The following is a 15466-nucleotide window of genomic DNA, read 5'->3' as shown; positions in this document are numbered from 1 at the left end:
TGTACGAATCTCTCAACTCGTCAAAACTTGCTTTCGTCACCCTAGCTTGTGTGCACACCGAACAGTGGGTCTAGTGGTATTAACCAAGATGCCCCTTTTTTACCCAAACTCTGGAGAGATAGCCCCCAGGTAACCTATTCAGTGATACTATGTTGACCTAGAAGCAAGAGAACCTTGTAGTTGATGGCACCGATATACATCGCAATCCCATCAGGAAACAAACTGACAAGCTGCTGCTGGCATCCATCCAACAGTTTTCGGTGTGTTGTCAAAGTAGACAATTTTAAAGCAAACATGACTAAAACAAAGTAGATAAAGCTTTACTATAAAGAAAAACATCTTACCCAGGCCTTGTTTTTTTCATATGATAATATGCCCTTTGGCATAAATTAACATAATTCTACAGATACAGGCTGGCTCTCATCTTGTGGGGGAAGGCAAGAACGGAGACGTGGTGGGGTCTCCTGAGCCATCGCTGGAGATGTAGACCTGTCTTCCAGGATGTAGGCCTATGCCTCGAAGGTGTCAAGTTACCACTTCTTTAGTGATTGGCACGTTCATGATTTGCTCAAGACTTTTAAGCACAAAAAAATTTGGACAAAGGACGTGAAGGACAGGTCCAAATTCATTTGCGCTTAATTTAAAACGGTTCTTCGTCCGAATTTTTCCCCGCTAAAAGTCTTGATCATGGAGTACCAGCTAGCTGATACTTACACGTTGTTAGGTGATTTGCGTCAGCTTATTTGTCAGCAATGTAGTTGCTGAAACGCCATGGTGGCCATGCTTGAGTCACCGTAGGAGAGAGGGCCACTCCAGAACAAAGTCTACGCAAGAAGACCTCCTCCCAGTGAGCAAGTCTTGTGGGCAGGCCTCCTTGCACTGTGTTCTACACCGTGGAAAGAGGGAATGTGGGGTGTGACGCAGACCTTCCTTTTGTTGGAGAAATTCCACTGCACCACAGTGCAGAGGGGTAACTCTAACAGTGGCCCCCTAACAGTTTAACCCCATTTTTTACCTCACTTTTTTGGTGCCCACTTGAACCACAGTAAACTTTCTATTTTCTTTACTATGCCTAGAGATACCTGGGACACAAAGTTTCATACACGCATGTTAGTATGAAACTCTATAGCGTGCAAATCCCAGGATAATGCTAAAGCCAAGTACAGAGTCTCTTGGATACTTTGTAATCTCTATAGTGCCAGGGCCTTTGGCACTATCAAGGGTATTAAGAGGATGAAATTAAGGTATCTCAAACAGCCAACTGAACCCAAATCCCATTTCCACAGGGGTAAAGATTGGGGATACTGCTATCAGGGGCCAAATTTACAAAGACATTTTGAAGCATTGCGAGGAACGCTGCCTTTTGAGGTAGCATATCCTAAATCGATACCAAAATTGTGTGAATTAATCTTTAGGTCTTTTGGCATGTGGGAACATTGCCTCGGGAGCAGTGGTGTTTCTGGGCATTTGTGAAGAAGTCTTTGCACATAGAACAACTATAAATCACTTCGCAAAAAGTGCACGTTCTTCACGTCATAGTAGTTCAATTGGCAATTCATAACTGCCCTAAGCTGAATTTTTACTTTGTTATCATTTTTTTTTTGTCATTTAAAATGGTGTATGCCTAGATCCACAGCAGAATTTGTCCCTACGTGCACACATCACGACACTTTGTTACCGCTACCATCATACTGGTAAAATAAAAACCCTCACTACCACCATGGTCATCAAATTCAAATAATGTTGTTTTTGCGCTGAAGCTACACCTGGGCTATATAATGCAAATAGCGCAAAGACGACGGACTTAGAAAAGGTGGGAGGAACCTGGGCGATGAGGCACGCTATAGTGGAGGGCTCCGGATTAATTTTGACCACCTGGGGATCTTTAACACGCGCTAAAATCTCGAATGATCATAATCATCCTCTTAGACATCTTTACATAATTGTTGCTAACTTGGTTCATGACTAGTAAAAATAAAGCACCACTAACAGACAAAAAGAAGGAGAATGACATTGGAAAACGTAGCACCATATATGTTGTTCGATGTTTCTTTTTTGTTGCCTCCTTTGCTGTTGCCACTGGGTTGAGTTCATGAAGGAATGAAACAGTTGGGCTTGGAGGAAAGGCCTTCCTCAACCAAGGCAGCCCAGGCAGTGTAGTGTAGTACTGCCACCTCTACGTGTACAAGATGCCCGCACAGTCGACCAGAGTGATAATGAGTACAGCTGACAGATTATTTTCCCAATTGATTACTCTACATGCACGCACACACACAAGTTTGCAAAGCATGTGCTTGAGAATATGTCATGTTGTGTCTTGATTTCTTGGTCATTTCTTATTGTTATTCTACGCACACCTATTACTCCCTGGTCCTGCCTTCCTTCTAGGATGTTAGCACCGGCCTCGTGGAGTTCTCTTAACAGCAGAGCTGTTTAGGCCGAGCACTATCCGTCCGTCGCACCAAAAAACCTCAAAGCCTCAAGAAAAAAATGTGGTTAGAAAGGACCCGGGAATCGAACCCGGGACCTTTACACCACGCCGATGTTACTTTGTCTAGTTTCGGTTCTATTATTGCGCTCCTAATGATAGGCCTGGGAAACACTCCTACTCTCATTTTTTTCTCTCTCCGCTTCTCCCCGTCACGACTGGTGGCGCGCATGCGTGAAAACGATCACCGCTGCTGCCGCTGCTACGTGGCGAGGTTGATGCGAGTCTCATGTAGTGGGAGATTTCTCGTGTGTGCTCTCTCATACATTATGTTGCTTAAAAAGGGACACCAAGAACACCTGGACGAATCGTAACAATAAGTCTTTTTGAGTGCTGTTAGCGAAAGGCGAGAACCTCATTCACATGCCGTGAAGCTAAGCTGAAGGACAGGACTTCTGTCGTGCGTGTGCTGTGCTTGATGACAGACGACCTTGTCCGAGTTGTAATGCGCATTAATGTTTCTTGTCGCCTGTCGCGTTTGCCCACGTAACACGAATAAAGTGTTGAAGTGATAAGTGCCGGCTGCGCGCTGGTAGCAGCAGAGCTGGCACGATGGAGGCGCCAGAGCGGCGGTTGGCGGGCAGGAATCGGGGGGTGACAGAATCAAACCAGCATGAGAGGGCGAGTGCCACCTTTTCCCCACGTAAGCTGCGCCTCCTCACAATGTTGCCATGACAATTATAACGCCTTCAAGGCCAAGATGGTGGCGGCGTTGCTATGACAATAACAACGCAATACCGCATTTATTCTAATATAAGGCGAGGTTTTTTTCCAAAATCCGTAGTCTTAAAGTCATACCTTGCCTTATAATCGAAGCTCAGAAATATACTTTTTTTTCTTTTTTGACTCTCAACTGCACCCTGGCCTTATAATCGAATAAATATGGTAATGTTTCCCAAGGCTCACCAGGGGAGAGTATGGCGCTAGTTGTGTAATTAGCCCAGACGCTGGATTGAAGGCTATGAGGCCGCCTCCTGTTTACATTTTGAAACCAGCAGCCTAAGCACTGGCCACCCCATAAGACCAAGGGGCACGGGGTTAGCAGCAGCAGGGAACAATAACATGTGCAGAAAGAAAAAAAGGTTGTGTTGGCATGCAGTGCGCAACACCTACAAAAAAAGAAGGCCACATAGCATTTTGCAAGTATTAGAGCCAAATGGGTTAATTTTGAAGCGGAAAAAAATAAACCTAAAAACAAATTTATGCACCCACAGCATAGCCGGGTCTCCGACGAAGAAAGAGGGGCTGCCAGCTCTGTTGTTTCTCCAGCCTTGCACCACTAGTGCAAGCTGCATCAATTTTTGTAGCGTGAGCTACAGTGGCCACGGTTGAGCAGCTTCGCGTGGCTCCTGGAGAGCCATGCCGCGCATGCGCGAGGAGCAGTGACGTCGCACGGTGCACAGAATGTTGCTCACTGCCTGGCGTCTCTCAATCACCCCACCCGCCCAGTGTCTTCGCCAACCGCCGTTCCGCACGTGGCAGCCCGGTCCACTTGATGATCATGCGAGGGGTGGCCGGGTGTGGAAGCGATGGCTCGTGCGTCACAGCAACACCGGCATGCGCCTGTGGAACCAGCTTAGCTCTGGGGCGATAGGTGACGCTGCGCCGGAGCCGCTTGATAAATGTACACGTGTCACATAATGCGTATACCGTGCGTGTGTCATTGAAGCAGCAGTAAGCATGATAATCAAGCTAATCCTAGACAACCTGGAAAGCTAATAACCAGCTGAACCTTAGTTCACGCTACGTATATCCTGGCATAGCCGAGCCAAGCCACTGCTAATTTTTCTGAAATGTCACCAAGAATGGTGCCTAGTGCGTGATGTGAAATTAGCCCCAGCAAGGTTTGCGATTTCATTTCGTCAAAGCAGGTTCTCACTGTGGTTTTTCCGCATGACCTCTATGAAGAGATCGATCCCCAAAGGGTATCTTTTTGCCGTTGTAGTCTCTTCTGACAATGCTCTCAATGCACTTTGCAACGAGGAAGGAACAGTGACTGAATGGCAAGTAGAAATTTTTCATCACTTGAATGTACAACTAGGAATTTTTAAGTTGTTGGAAGCTAGTTCGACTACCTTTGCTCTTAAAATGGTAACGATGCAGCCTTTTCCTTACTCTTACAGTTAGTTTTTTTTACAGTCACAGTTAGTTTTTTAGGATACATATTTGGTTGCAGCTTCCTCTGGGGCTGCCCTGCTTCAGATAGAAACTGCTCCTTGTCCCCAACCCCTATGCTCTTCTTCCCGTAAAACATCACACAAGCAGAGAGAACTCAAAATAGGGGTTCAGTGCACCGAAGAAGCACTGGTCTATGAGAAGTAGTGTACGTAGTGGAGGGAAGGCAAAACAATTTTTTTTTTGACAACCTGGAATTGTTTCACCATGCCAAACATTTTTTTTTTTGCACCTTCATCAAGCAGCCAAAAGGAACTGGTTAGAGTTCTAGCTACTGATTCCATGCCTACAAAACAAAAAACAAACAAAAAAGCCCTCAAAAACATAGTTCATGTCAAAATGCCTATGTTATTTGAAGTTAAGGGGGGACGCGGCTTTCAACTTCAAAAAAATGACCAAAACATCGTTTTTTTGAAACCCACATATTCGGCTTCTATGTTTCCTATTCTGTGCGCCTGCAAAGTTTTTACGCTGAAAAGCGTCGCAAAGTGGCATAAAAAAATACTTTTGTCAGGCGCGGTGACAAACTATCAGCGCAAAAGGGCGAAAAAACGGCAATTTTCAGAGCGCTCTATCTCCGCAACGGTGCCACCGGGCGCGGCCATTTTGATATGGTTAGATCGGCCGAGCGATCGTCTTTCCGGTTCCGCTCGTCTCTTGTATCTTCGTTCATTCACAAACGCACAAACGGCAGAAAAGAAACGACGCACAAACGAAACTAGAAATAGATGCTGAAGCGTTATTGGTCCTCCGGTCGGGGCGCAGAACAACGACCCTCCTGATTGGATGTCGCGGGCGCAACGCAAGATGGCGGCCGCCTGAGCTGCGTAGCGAGCGGATGGAGTTCATTTTCGCCGCTTCGCTCGGCCGAGTTTCTGTTCAATCTGTGGTATTCAACACGCACGTTATCGCGATGGGAATGCCAGAGGTAACGAGCCAGATTACGGGAAGTTGTGTGGCTCGAAAGGCGGAGGTCATCGAACGCTTCGTGGTGCGCGTGACTCTACCGTCGCCAGACCTTGGAGGGTGACGCGGTGTGCGTGCTTGCGGTAGCGGTTCGTGAAGTGAACTTTTCGTCGGATTTGTGATGTTTACACGCTTAGTTATTGCTGTGTTTTGACTGTGGGCTCGCTAGCCTTGAGAAAGAAACGGTCGACGCGTCAAACGCTGCGGCGCGCACGGCATAGCCGACGCGCATTGGAGCATCACATGACTGGGCAACCGGTTACGATTGAACGCCAGTAGTTGTAATTAATGCCTGCGACGTTAGATTTAATCTTAAAAGCGACCTGACCAGCCATATCAGGGATAATCAAAGTACGATATGTCGCGGTAAGCGTGCGCTGCGATGCGCGCGAGCCATATCGCCTTTCTTGCGCTACGTTTTTTTTCCTGTGCACTTGTAATTTTCATGCAAACAGGTTTGAGTTAGTAATACAGGAATAAAAATATGCTCTCTGCGTTAAAAATGTACGTTACTGTGGCAGCATTTAACAGTGATTTTTTTAGGGAAATGATTGATACCATTGCTTAGGGCATACTGGCTGTGCTGCGAGAAATATTGGATGCCTTGAATGTCAAAAGTAGTAAAAAAATATGCTCTTGCATTGAAGTTGGGAGTTATGGAGAATACTCTACCAAGCTTCAAAGTAGCTCATTTTCATCCTTGTGGTATGCAAACTTTTGGCAATGAACACCTGCACGTATGAGTACTAAGTTGCTGTGCCAGGCAAGATAAAACATAAAAAAAGCCAAAAATGTTCAAATTTAAGTAAAAAAAATGCTTAACTTGTTGCCATGGTGACAACACTGCAAAAGGAGGTTGTCCACTGCGATACAGCCAACCAGCTAACCTACTTTGCATTGAAAGCCCATTGAAACCCATCTTCCCCTCCGTTTGGTTTGCAAAGGGGGTATGTACTCTTCACGGAGGAGCTGAAAATGATGTTTTCTGGAAAGAGAAAGGCTGTAAAAAGCACTCCAATTTCAAGGCAAGGCCTTCCAGAAGCCCTATGTTCAAAAGGACATGAAAGGCTGCAACCGTGGCGACTTTTGATAAGTGAAACCTATGTTGCAACTTCGGAAGCCGTTTTCTCAAAACAGTTTTTTTTGCCACCTATGTCGCTTGTACCAGGGATTTCTTCATGACCACTGGGTCTATTTTGATTCCGTTTCTTGCATTACATTCCTTGATGAACAGTTCAGGTCGTGACACTTTTGGATTTCCAGATTTGTTTTTTGTGACTTTTTTATTCAAATAGTCGTTCACAGTCGACATGCCTGTTGCACATTAACCTCTAAAAAAATGAAAACTAAAAAATATTGTTTTGTAAAAAAAAAATTCTAAAACTGTCACGACCTCGCCCATTCATTTGGGAATGCAAAGCACTTCGAACAAGTTTTCTATCGTGTTTTATAAGTCGCTCAAGCTCGGTACAAGCGGAACAGAAAGAAAATTTAATAAATAAAAAAGTTATCAAAATATTATCTTCAAATTTTTATGGTGTTATCACAGAAGCATTTCCAGTTGCTGTGCCAATTTTCATCAAAATCCACTCATAAATAAAAAAGTTGATTTTGAAAGCCACGTCCCCCCTTAAACAAAACTTTTTAAGTATGTTGTTACTGGTTTTTTACAACCAGCAGCTACATTTTTATGAAAGCAGAATGGGAAGTGCCTGGTAAGTCAGGTAGCTGACTGCAGAACACACCAGAGTCATTGGCAGCAGCACAGCTGCCAGCAACTGTTTTATTTTATGCATGTATTTTCGAATGGGTCAGTAAAAATGTTTGCAAAGACTGTACATTTGAAAAGAAAAAAGGTAGCTCTTTGTAATTTTATAAAGTAGGGGTGTGGGCCAGTTTGTCTGCCATCTTTAATAGATAACAAAAATGGAAGACCCACTGGCCCAAACAATCACCTTCTTTTCTATGTACAGATCACCAGACTCCTTTCAAAATGTGCTGCTGAAGGCACCAATCTGATGTGAAAATCAATTGTTATATTGTGGCCCCAGAATAAATCTTTGAACACCCTGCTGAAATTCTTCACCACGCGACAATGCTGGTCAAACGAACATCGCTGAAATGGGACACCAAAGTGAGATGGGACGAGGCATTAATCTCACTTTTGCATCCCATCCTTGTTCTCTTCATTTAACAAAAAGACAGAGTGATGTTTCAGCTCACCAGTAGCAGAATCTGTCGGCCTCATCTGTACTACTAGCACACTGTGCTGCATATCTATAGGCTGCACAGGTGACCGAACACGGTTCAGGGCCCTGCCTGCCATGTCAGCACAGTGAGTTTTGGGATTAGGCAGGAGCAAAAGTAAAGTACCAGACTGGTTCTGATTACAGCAGTCAGCACTGAACGGTTCAAACTGGTTTTAACACTTTTCACCTTAGTGTCGGAACTATGGTGTAAGAAATCCCCCCCCCCCCCCCCCCCTTTCCTAAGAACTGTGGCAACACCAGCCAGTTTGCTTTGATTGTATGGGCAATACAACAACATGCTGTAACATAGGAATGCAAATGTTTTAATTTGTGCCTAACACGGTAGGCCACTACCAGAAGTCAGATGCCTGGAAACCAACTGTGGAGAGCTTGAAGGCATACAGGGCACACATCTACCCGGCTATTTTTTGACAAGCATTTGTGCAGTTGTAACAAATATGAGTTTTGCTCACCACATGAGGAAATTTTATAAGGAAAACTAACTTGGCAGAACCTTAAACAATGACATGAAGGAGCCTTATAACTTACAGAGAAGTAAAGAATGTCAGAATGTCATTTTACATCTTGGTACGGTTGGAGGCCATCAACAATAACCAAGAAGCCAATGCATCAGACCCTGCTCGTTAAAGTGACATATATGCTTGCTACTAAGTTTTAACAAAATCCCTACGCTAACCTATCTACACCATGCTAGACTCGGTGGCGCTCTACAATGGCACGTCACCCCCAACCCCGCGTCTCAGCCAGCTCGTAATCTTCGTGGTGCCGCCGGGGCCGCTTCCAGGTTTGCTGCTTTGCCCGCTTGGCACGCCTCTGCACGTCCTGTCTTGTAACGTGCAAGTTGACCAGCTGCTGCAATTCCTGCGGCACTTCCTGGCCAGCCTCCTGCAGCACCGCGATCAGCTGCTTGCTCTGAGCAGCATTGTCCGGTGTGAAGAACGTGATGGCAGTGCCTTCGCGGTCACTGCGACCCGTGCGGCCGATGCGATGCACATAGCTCTCCGAGGTGTCCGGGTAGTCGTAGTTGACGACGTACTTGATGTCGCTGACATCGAGGCCCCGTGCTGCTACGTCGGTAGCCACTAGAATGGGTGTGGCACCACTACGAAAGCGGTCCAGGGCAATGTCCCGCTTGCTCTGCGACAGGTCGCCGTGCGTGGCCACAGCCCGGAACCCCTGCTTCTGGAGCGTCTGTAGAAGGTGTACCACGCGGGTCTTTCGGGCAGCAAAGATCAGGGTGCGCTGGTCGCTGTCCGCCATGATGTCCCGCAGAATGCCCAGCAACTTGCGCTCCTTCTCAAACTCGTCGCAGATCTGCAAGCAGGCACGAGAGCATCCTTAAACATCTTGAAGGCTGAACCAGGTGCTATCTACAAATGCCCCACAACATGCCACACTGCCATGCCGAAACAACCACGCTGAAGAGCTAGTTGGTGGTAATGCATCAACGAAACTTGACAGCACATAGGCAATGATATAGAAGGGAACAGCACCTTTCATGCAAAAGCTTTCTCTCTCTGACTAGAATCGTTTGTGCAAAGTAAGTGCTGGTGCCCCTTCCTTTCATGTCAGTGTATGTAACTTACACTTAAGTTTCACTGATGGATCAGTGTGTAATCTGCAATAAAACGTCTGAAAGTGAATACGATTCTAACCAGTGCAAGGCGGCATCACAAATTTCTGGCATACAGAAGGCACTTTTCATGGTTTGAAAAATGTTTTTAAGCAGTGGATATTTGGGCCAGATTCAGAAATAAAAAGCAGCAATGATGCAGAAAAACAGCAAGCCTTTCATCAAAGAGTGAACCTGCCACGATGGCTTAGTGGCAGTGGCATTGTGCTGCGGTGGAGGACAAGGTCACAGGTTTGATTCCCAGTCACAGAGGTAGTTTTTTCTCTAATCATGAAGTTTTAACAACCACGCATGCAAAACCACTGCAATTTGAGATGCCAGAGCATGCGGGCCATGTCAAAAAGAGCCTTAACAAGCTAGCAAGCTTTAAGTGGAGTCCTAATGCTGTCTTACGCAAGTGCAAGGTAAGCATAAACCTCGTTTGCTTCAAGAATTCCAATAAAATAAGTGCCTCAAAAAAAAGAAAAATGGCCGTAACCCGGCTCGGTACGCCACTCACATGGATGACCTGCTTGATGTTGTGGTTGGCGCAGAGGTCTGTCGAGCCAACGGTGACCTGCGTGTGGTCGGGAAGGAGAAAGTCGCTGGCTAGCGAGCGCACCTCGTTGGGCCATGTGGCGCTCCACATGACCGTCTGCCGGTCCGGCCGGATCTGCTCGATGATCTTGCGAATCTGCGGCTCGAAGCCCATGTCCAGCATGCGGTCCGCTTCGTCGAGAACCAGAAAGGTGCAGCGCCTTAGGTTTACGGCGCCGGTTTCAAGTATGTCCAGTAGGCGACCTGGCGTCGCCACGCACATGTGCACACCCCTCCGGAGCCGCTCGATCTGCGGGCCCTTGGAAACGCCACCGTACACAGGGGTGCCGCTCAAACCGAACGCCCCTTCGCACCACTCATACGCCACTTGCGAGATTTGCTGCACGAGCTCGCGAGTAGGCGCTAGCACCACAGATATTGGACCCTCACCGGCACCGCGAGGCCTCGGCTGATGTGACATGTGAATTGCCGACGGGAGCACGTAGGCCAGAGTTTTACCGGAACCCGTCTGCGCGATTCCAACCAGATCGCGGCCGCTCATCACGATCGGCCACGCTTGCGCCTGTATGGGCGACGGCTGTGTAAAGTTCTTGCGTTCGAACAGGGCGCTGCATTCTGGAGGAAAGTTGCACTCACTCAGCGTCAGCACAGGTTTCGGGACTTGGTCCTGGCCGTGACCCTGCACGGTGATGCCGTGTTCCGCGCGAAACGCATTAACATCATCTTCGTTTCGCGACGCTGTGGTTTCACTCTCGACATAAAAGTTCTTCTCGAAGGGCTCCAATTTAAGGTTTTCAAATCGCGGGGCAACCAGCGTTCGTCCAAGAGTGTTACCTGCTCGCCAAGAGGCATCGCGCTCCCGGGGCCATGCGTTGTACGACGTCTTTCCTCTCGAAGCGAATGGGATGCATTGCCGCACCAGTTTACTGAACATTGTGCTGAGTTTTGGTCTTCACAGTAAGCGTTACAACCCTAATATCATTACGACCTAAAAAAGATTGCAATTCAACAAAATCAACGCAGATTCCGAGTAACTTCAATGAACTATGTTCGCCATGTGCTGCTACGGCTTGGATGTGGATGGGACTGGCTTTCGTTGCGATTCAATGAGCCCAACGTTCACTGATCCAACTGATTCAACTGTTTAAAACAGAAAATATAAATATACTATTTAGCTGGCATGGTAAAAGTTTTTGTAGATGTTTTATTAGTTTTTATTGCGAATGACTTTTCAAAATGTTTCTTTTTTTATTATTTTTGCAGGACTGTGCAGCGACCAATGAGCTTGCAGGGATTTGGCGCGCTCAGACCTCAGACTTGCCTTTCCCGCCAGTCTTGCCCACACCGCCGGACCGCTGCTTCGAGCGCACGCAAAGTTCGGAGGCTCCGGAACTGCCCGAACCTGGTCAGGACGGTGTTACCCATTTAGTTTGAATTTGTTGCAGACTACTTAGCACAATGTTTGAGGCTCGGCTTGTCCACGGCGCTCTGCTCAAGAAGGTCCTCGAAGCCGTCAAAGATTTGATCAACGAGGCGACATGGGACTGCTCGGCAACGGGCATCAGTCTTCAGGCCATGGACAACTGTCACGTCAGTTTGGTCTCGCTTAGCTTGCGGAGTGATGGCTTCGACAAATTTCGATGCGATCGCAACCTCTCCATGGGCATGAACTTAGCAAGGTATGATAGCCCGCCTTTCCGGCGACTTCTATTTGAGAGTGCCCCTTACCGACCCCTGAATCCTTTGTCTCCATATTTGCAGTGTGACCAAGATTCTCCGATGTGCTGCAAACGACGACATCATCACAATTAAAGCGCAGGACGATGCGGACTCTGTAACGTTCGTCTTCGAGGCGCCAAGTGAGCATCTTATTATTAACCGTTTTTGGTGACCGCTCTCTTAACCGGCGCGTGCAAAAGCGCGCCAAAAGAGCGTGCCGCCTTGTTCAGTTGGGGATTCGCGCTTATCGGCCCGTATTGGGCGTAGCTTTCAATTTTGATGTTGCTGTGAACTTTTTGGTTCCACTAAATGTTTAAACTACGTATTTTCTTCCCCTGCTGCAAGAAAATACTGGCCAGCTTGTGGATGGGACTCTCGTACTCGCAAACCTTGTTAAACTCTGCGTTTGTTGGGCGCTACCAGTCGTGGTTTTTATGGAATTAGCGTTTTAAAGTTTACGCACGCAAGTAAATTTGGTGTTTCCCCTTGTGTACACCATTCTCGCCTGACCGCGTAATTCAGTTGCCACTGAGCCGATTTAACTTGTCAGTCATTTGGGAATGCAACATCGCATATTTTTTAGGGGCATTATATTCATTCGGTAATGAACTTCATGTCATCTTCACAGCGCAAAAAAAAGGAAGGCGGGAAAGGTGAACCTTAACGATCCCGGTTTTCCATGTTACCACAGCTCATGTCGTAGTAGCTTGAGCTAGGTGTCTTGGTGCTTGTAAATGCAGCCAGCTATATCTTTTACAGATCAAGAAAAGGTGTCCGATTATGAAATGAAGCTCATGAACATTGATACCGAACACTTGGGCATTCCGGTAAGTTATCTGGCAATGCGTGGAGTACCGTAGCGTGCTTGTAATGTCTTGACGGATAGGGAACAAGTCAATAAACGGCAGCATGCAGAGGCCCTACGTACTTTTAAATTTCCGTTTGCTCTGCGCTCATGGCTATGCATCCTTCTGTCTTTCACATTGCTGTTCTTAATTGGGCAGAGTTGCACAGGGTTCATGCGGGTTCTTTGAAACCCATGCATTTCAAAAACTTTTTCAAGACCTTGAGAGTGCTGGAATTTTTACAGGCTGTTGAAAAAATTTGAATGTTATATATTCCCCATTAATCATTCAACCTGAGGCTGCGTGAGGACTGAGTATTGCTTGGCTGATCTTCGTTAGCAAATGAAAGTTTGAAATTTGTAACACTAAAAGTGTCTATTGTGTAACTCTAACACAGAGTTCTGATAAATTGTCGAAGAAGTAAATGTCGCTTGAGCCATTGTTTGAACAAGGGAGGAAAATTCCTCGTTGAAACATTGGCTGCAACAACTTTGGCATTATTTTTATATATATATACATTTCCCATCATTGCAAGCCTCCATGTTCCCCCGAACATCAGTCTTGTTTAGATTTCCAACAGACAATGTGGTCCTTGAAAATGCACACACACCATTGAAACTTCTTGAGAACCCTTGGAGTAGTACCTAGGTTCTTGTGCTCCACAAGCTGCATTTTGTTTATTTTGCAGGAGACTGACTACAGCGTTGTTGTCAAAATGCCTTCTGGAGAGTTCCAGCGCATCTGTCGTGATCTCAGCCAGATTGGGGACTCTGTCCAGATTACTTGTGCTAAGGATGGCGTTCGGTTTTCTGTCAGCGGTGACCTGGGAACAGGTAACTGTTAGACAAATTTACCTCGTGCTGTGATATTTGTAGGGATATGTCATGTAGGCATAAGAGAGGGCCTGCTCTCTTCTGGCTACTTGGATAAAGGCATCATGCAGACAAGTTTTGTTTGTTCAAGACTGCATTATTTTTTATAATGTTGTCAACTTTAACGCAAACTTCCAACAACTATGCCAGATATTAAGGGCAATGGATAAAGCAGTGGCAACTCACCAGCCACTGTCCTTAGACATTACAGAATCTTGTTTGTACAATTGGTGGCTGCTGACCAAAGCCATTGAAGAGCAAACATGACTGATTGTGGTGGAGCTTCAGGTACTGTTTGATAGTATCATTGAATGGCATTGTACTTTTTTTTTTTCAACTCCACCAAGGTTGTATTTCGTCTTTGTGGCCCCTTCAAGAGCTTACATTTGTTGTGAGCAACTTTTTAGCACTTGCACCTTTGAGCAGAATTTGATCTCGTGCCTTTGGCATGCTTTTCATTACAGTGGGATTTCACTGTTTATTGCAAAGCAAGAAAGTGATTGTCGCGCGTTTCCATGTGTCAGACCCTTGGAGGCCGCTGCCCAAGGGTCGAGCGCTGAGGTTTGCTCTTTGCCATGATTCAGGCAATGTGAAGCTGTCGCAGACTGCCAATGTGGACAAGGAGGAAGAGGCGGTGATCATTGAAATGCAGGAGGCTGTCTCTCTCACCTTTGCACTGCGCTACCTCAACTCTTTCACAAAGGCTACGCCTCTGTCGGCGCAAGTGCAGCTGTCCATGTCAGCCGACGTGCCTTTGGGTGAGCTGCTGCTTGGCGCTTGTGTTTTTCTTTCTTTTTTTTTTTTTTTTTAAAGATTTACACAGGCTGTTTTGATCTGCAAACATGTTATGTAGTAGCCTAGAGTAGCATGCTGAACTTATTGATGATAACTACCTAAGGGTACATCACTGCACACTGTGAGGTGCATTTTTTCATTGCTGTCAAGTGCCTATGCTGTACGCAGTGGGATATTGCAGCGTGTAGGCTTTTCACGTTGGTATTAAGTCCCCTTTTCTGCTTGCAGTGGTGGAGTATAAAATTGAAGACATGGGCTACGTCCGCTACTACCTGGCACCAAAGATTGAAGACTCCGAGGAGAACTGAGCATTCTCTCTTTTTTTTTTTTTTTTTTTTTTCTTCGTGTTCCTCCCAGCACCTATTTTAAACACAATTTCCCAACGAGGAGACCTTTCTCTGGGATTCACAATTGTAATGTAAGCTTTTTCCGGATGTAATAAAGTTGCACTCAGTGCGTGTACAGTTTTCAAAATTGCACTCTATCTGCACATGCTTGCGGGTGCACCACTTTGAGATCACACTACTTGTACTGGACTGTGGCACATTGCATCCACTTTCATCCATGCTGTAGTTAGTATATGCATAAGGCACTTTGCCTGTATATGGTTCTACTTGTGGCATCCATCATTTTGTGTGGGCACATTTGAGATGGCCAACTGGAACTTCTGGAATGCAACTCAAAATCAACATTAGTAGTCCTATACATTTCTTTCACGATCAGTTGGTGCCTAGCCCCTACAAAATGGCTGCTTCCCTTCTGGTACAGTTGCTAGGGTTACTTTTGCTTGCCCATTAGGGACATGTCATGAGGCAATTTTGTCAAATGCAGTGTGCTTGCAAGTTGGGAATTTTTTAGTGTGCCTAAATACTAAATCTTGCCTTCTGTGGTTTGTAGAAATGAAATGGACCTTGTAACTGATAAAGAGCTGCAGTGTACCGTTTGGTAGTATCACTTGATACGTCTGCATAAAAGGAAATACTCCATTTTGGAATAGCGGGGTGGTGGGATTATGACGCAAGTAGATGTGTCTGCTTTTTTTGGACTAGTCTGGTCTGTCTGTCCCTTGAATCAGCCGCCTGACCAAAAAGTAGAGGAATTCTTGAATGAGATTTATGTAGGCAAAATGTTGCTGAACTACCAAATCTCGTGGCAGTGCTCATACT

The 15466-nt window shown here is 46.1% G+C and overlaps 2 protein-coding genes across 2 annotated transcripts; one reads left to right on the top strand and one right to left on the bottom strand.

Moving 5' to 3' along the window:
* Positions 1-8113: 8113 nt before the first annotated feature.
* On the bottom strand, positions 8114-11164 carry LOC144154972 (putative ATP-dependent RNA helicase DDX5). Its single transcript, XM_077686131.1, has 2 exons — positions 10032-11164; positions 8114-9213 (listed from the first exon to the last, which is right to left on the bottom strand). Exons 1-2 carry the CDS (start codon positions 11001-11003, stop codon positions 8620-8622), a joined length of 1566 nt encoding a protein of 521 aa, XP_077542257.1. The 5' UTR covers positions 11004-11164; the 3' UTR covers positions 8114-8619.
* A 225-nt stretch (positions 11165-11389) lies between these two features.
* On the top strand, positions 11390-14623 carry Pcna (Proliferating cell nuclear antigen). The gene is made up of 6 exons (XM_077686130.1): positions 11390-11748; positions 11831-11928; positions 12548-12615; positions 13322-13466; positions 14090-14263; positions 14529-14623. The coding sequence occupies exons 1-6, from the start codon at positions 11528-11530 to the stop codon at positions 14606-14608; spliced, it is 786 nt and encodes a 261-aa protein (XP_077542256.1). The 5' UTR covers positions 11390-11527; the 3' UTR covers positions 14609-14623.
* Positions 14624-15466: the final 843 nt, after the last annotated feature.

This window comes from Haemaphysalis longicornis, unplaced genomic scaffold (genome assembly GCF_048455015.1).
Source record: "Haemaphysalis longicornis isolate Haplotype H1 unplaced genomic scaffold, Haemaphysalis longicornis Haplotype H1 scaffold_1, whole genome shotgun sequence".
Taxonomy (NCBI): domain Eukaryota; kingdom Metazoa; phylum Arthropoda; class Arachnida; order Ixodida; family Ixodidae; genus Haemaphysalis; species Haemaphysalis longicornis.
This window is presented reverse-complemented; position numbering and strand designations above follow the sequence as displayed.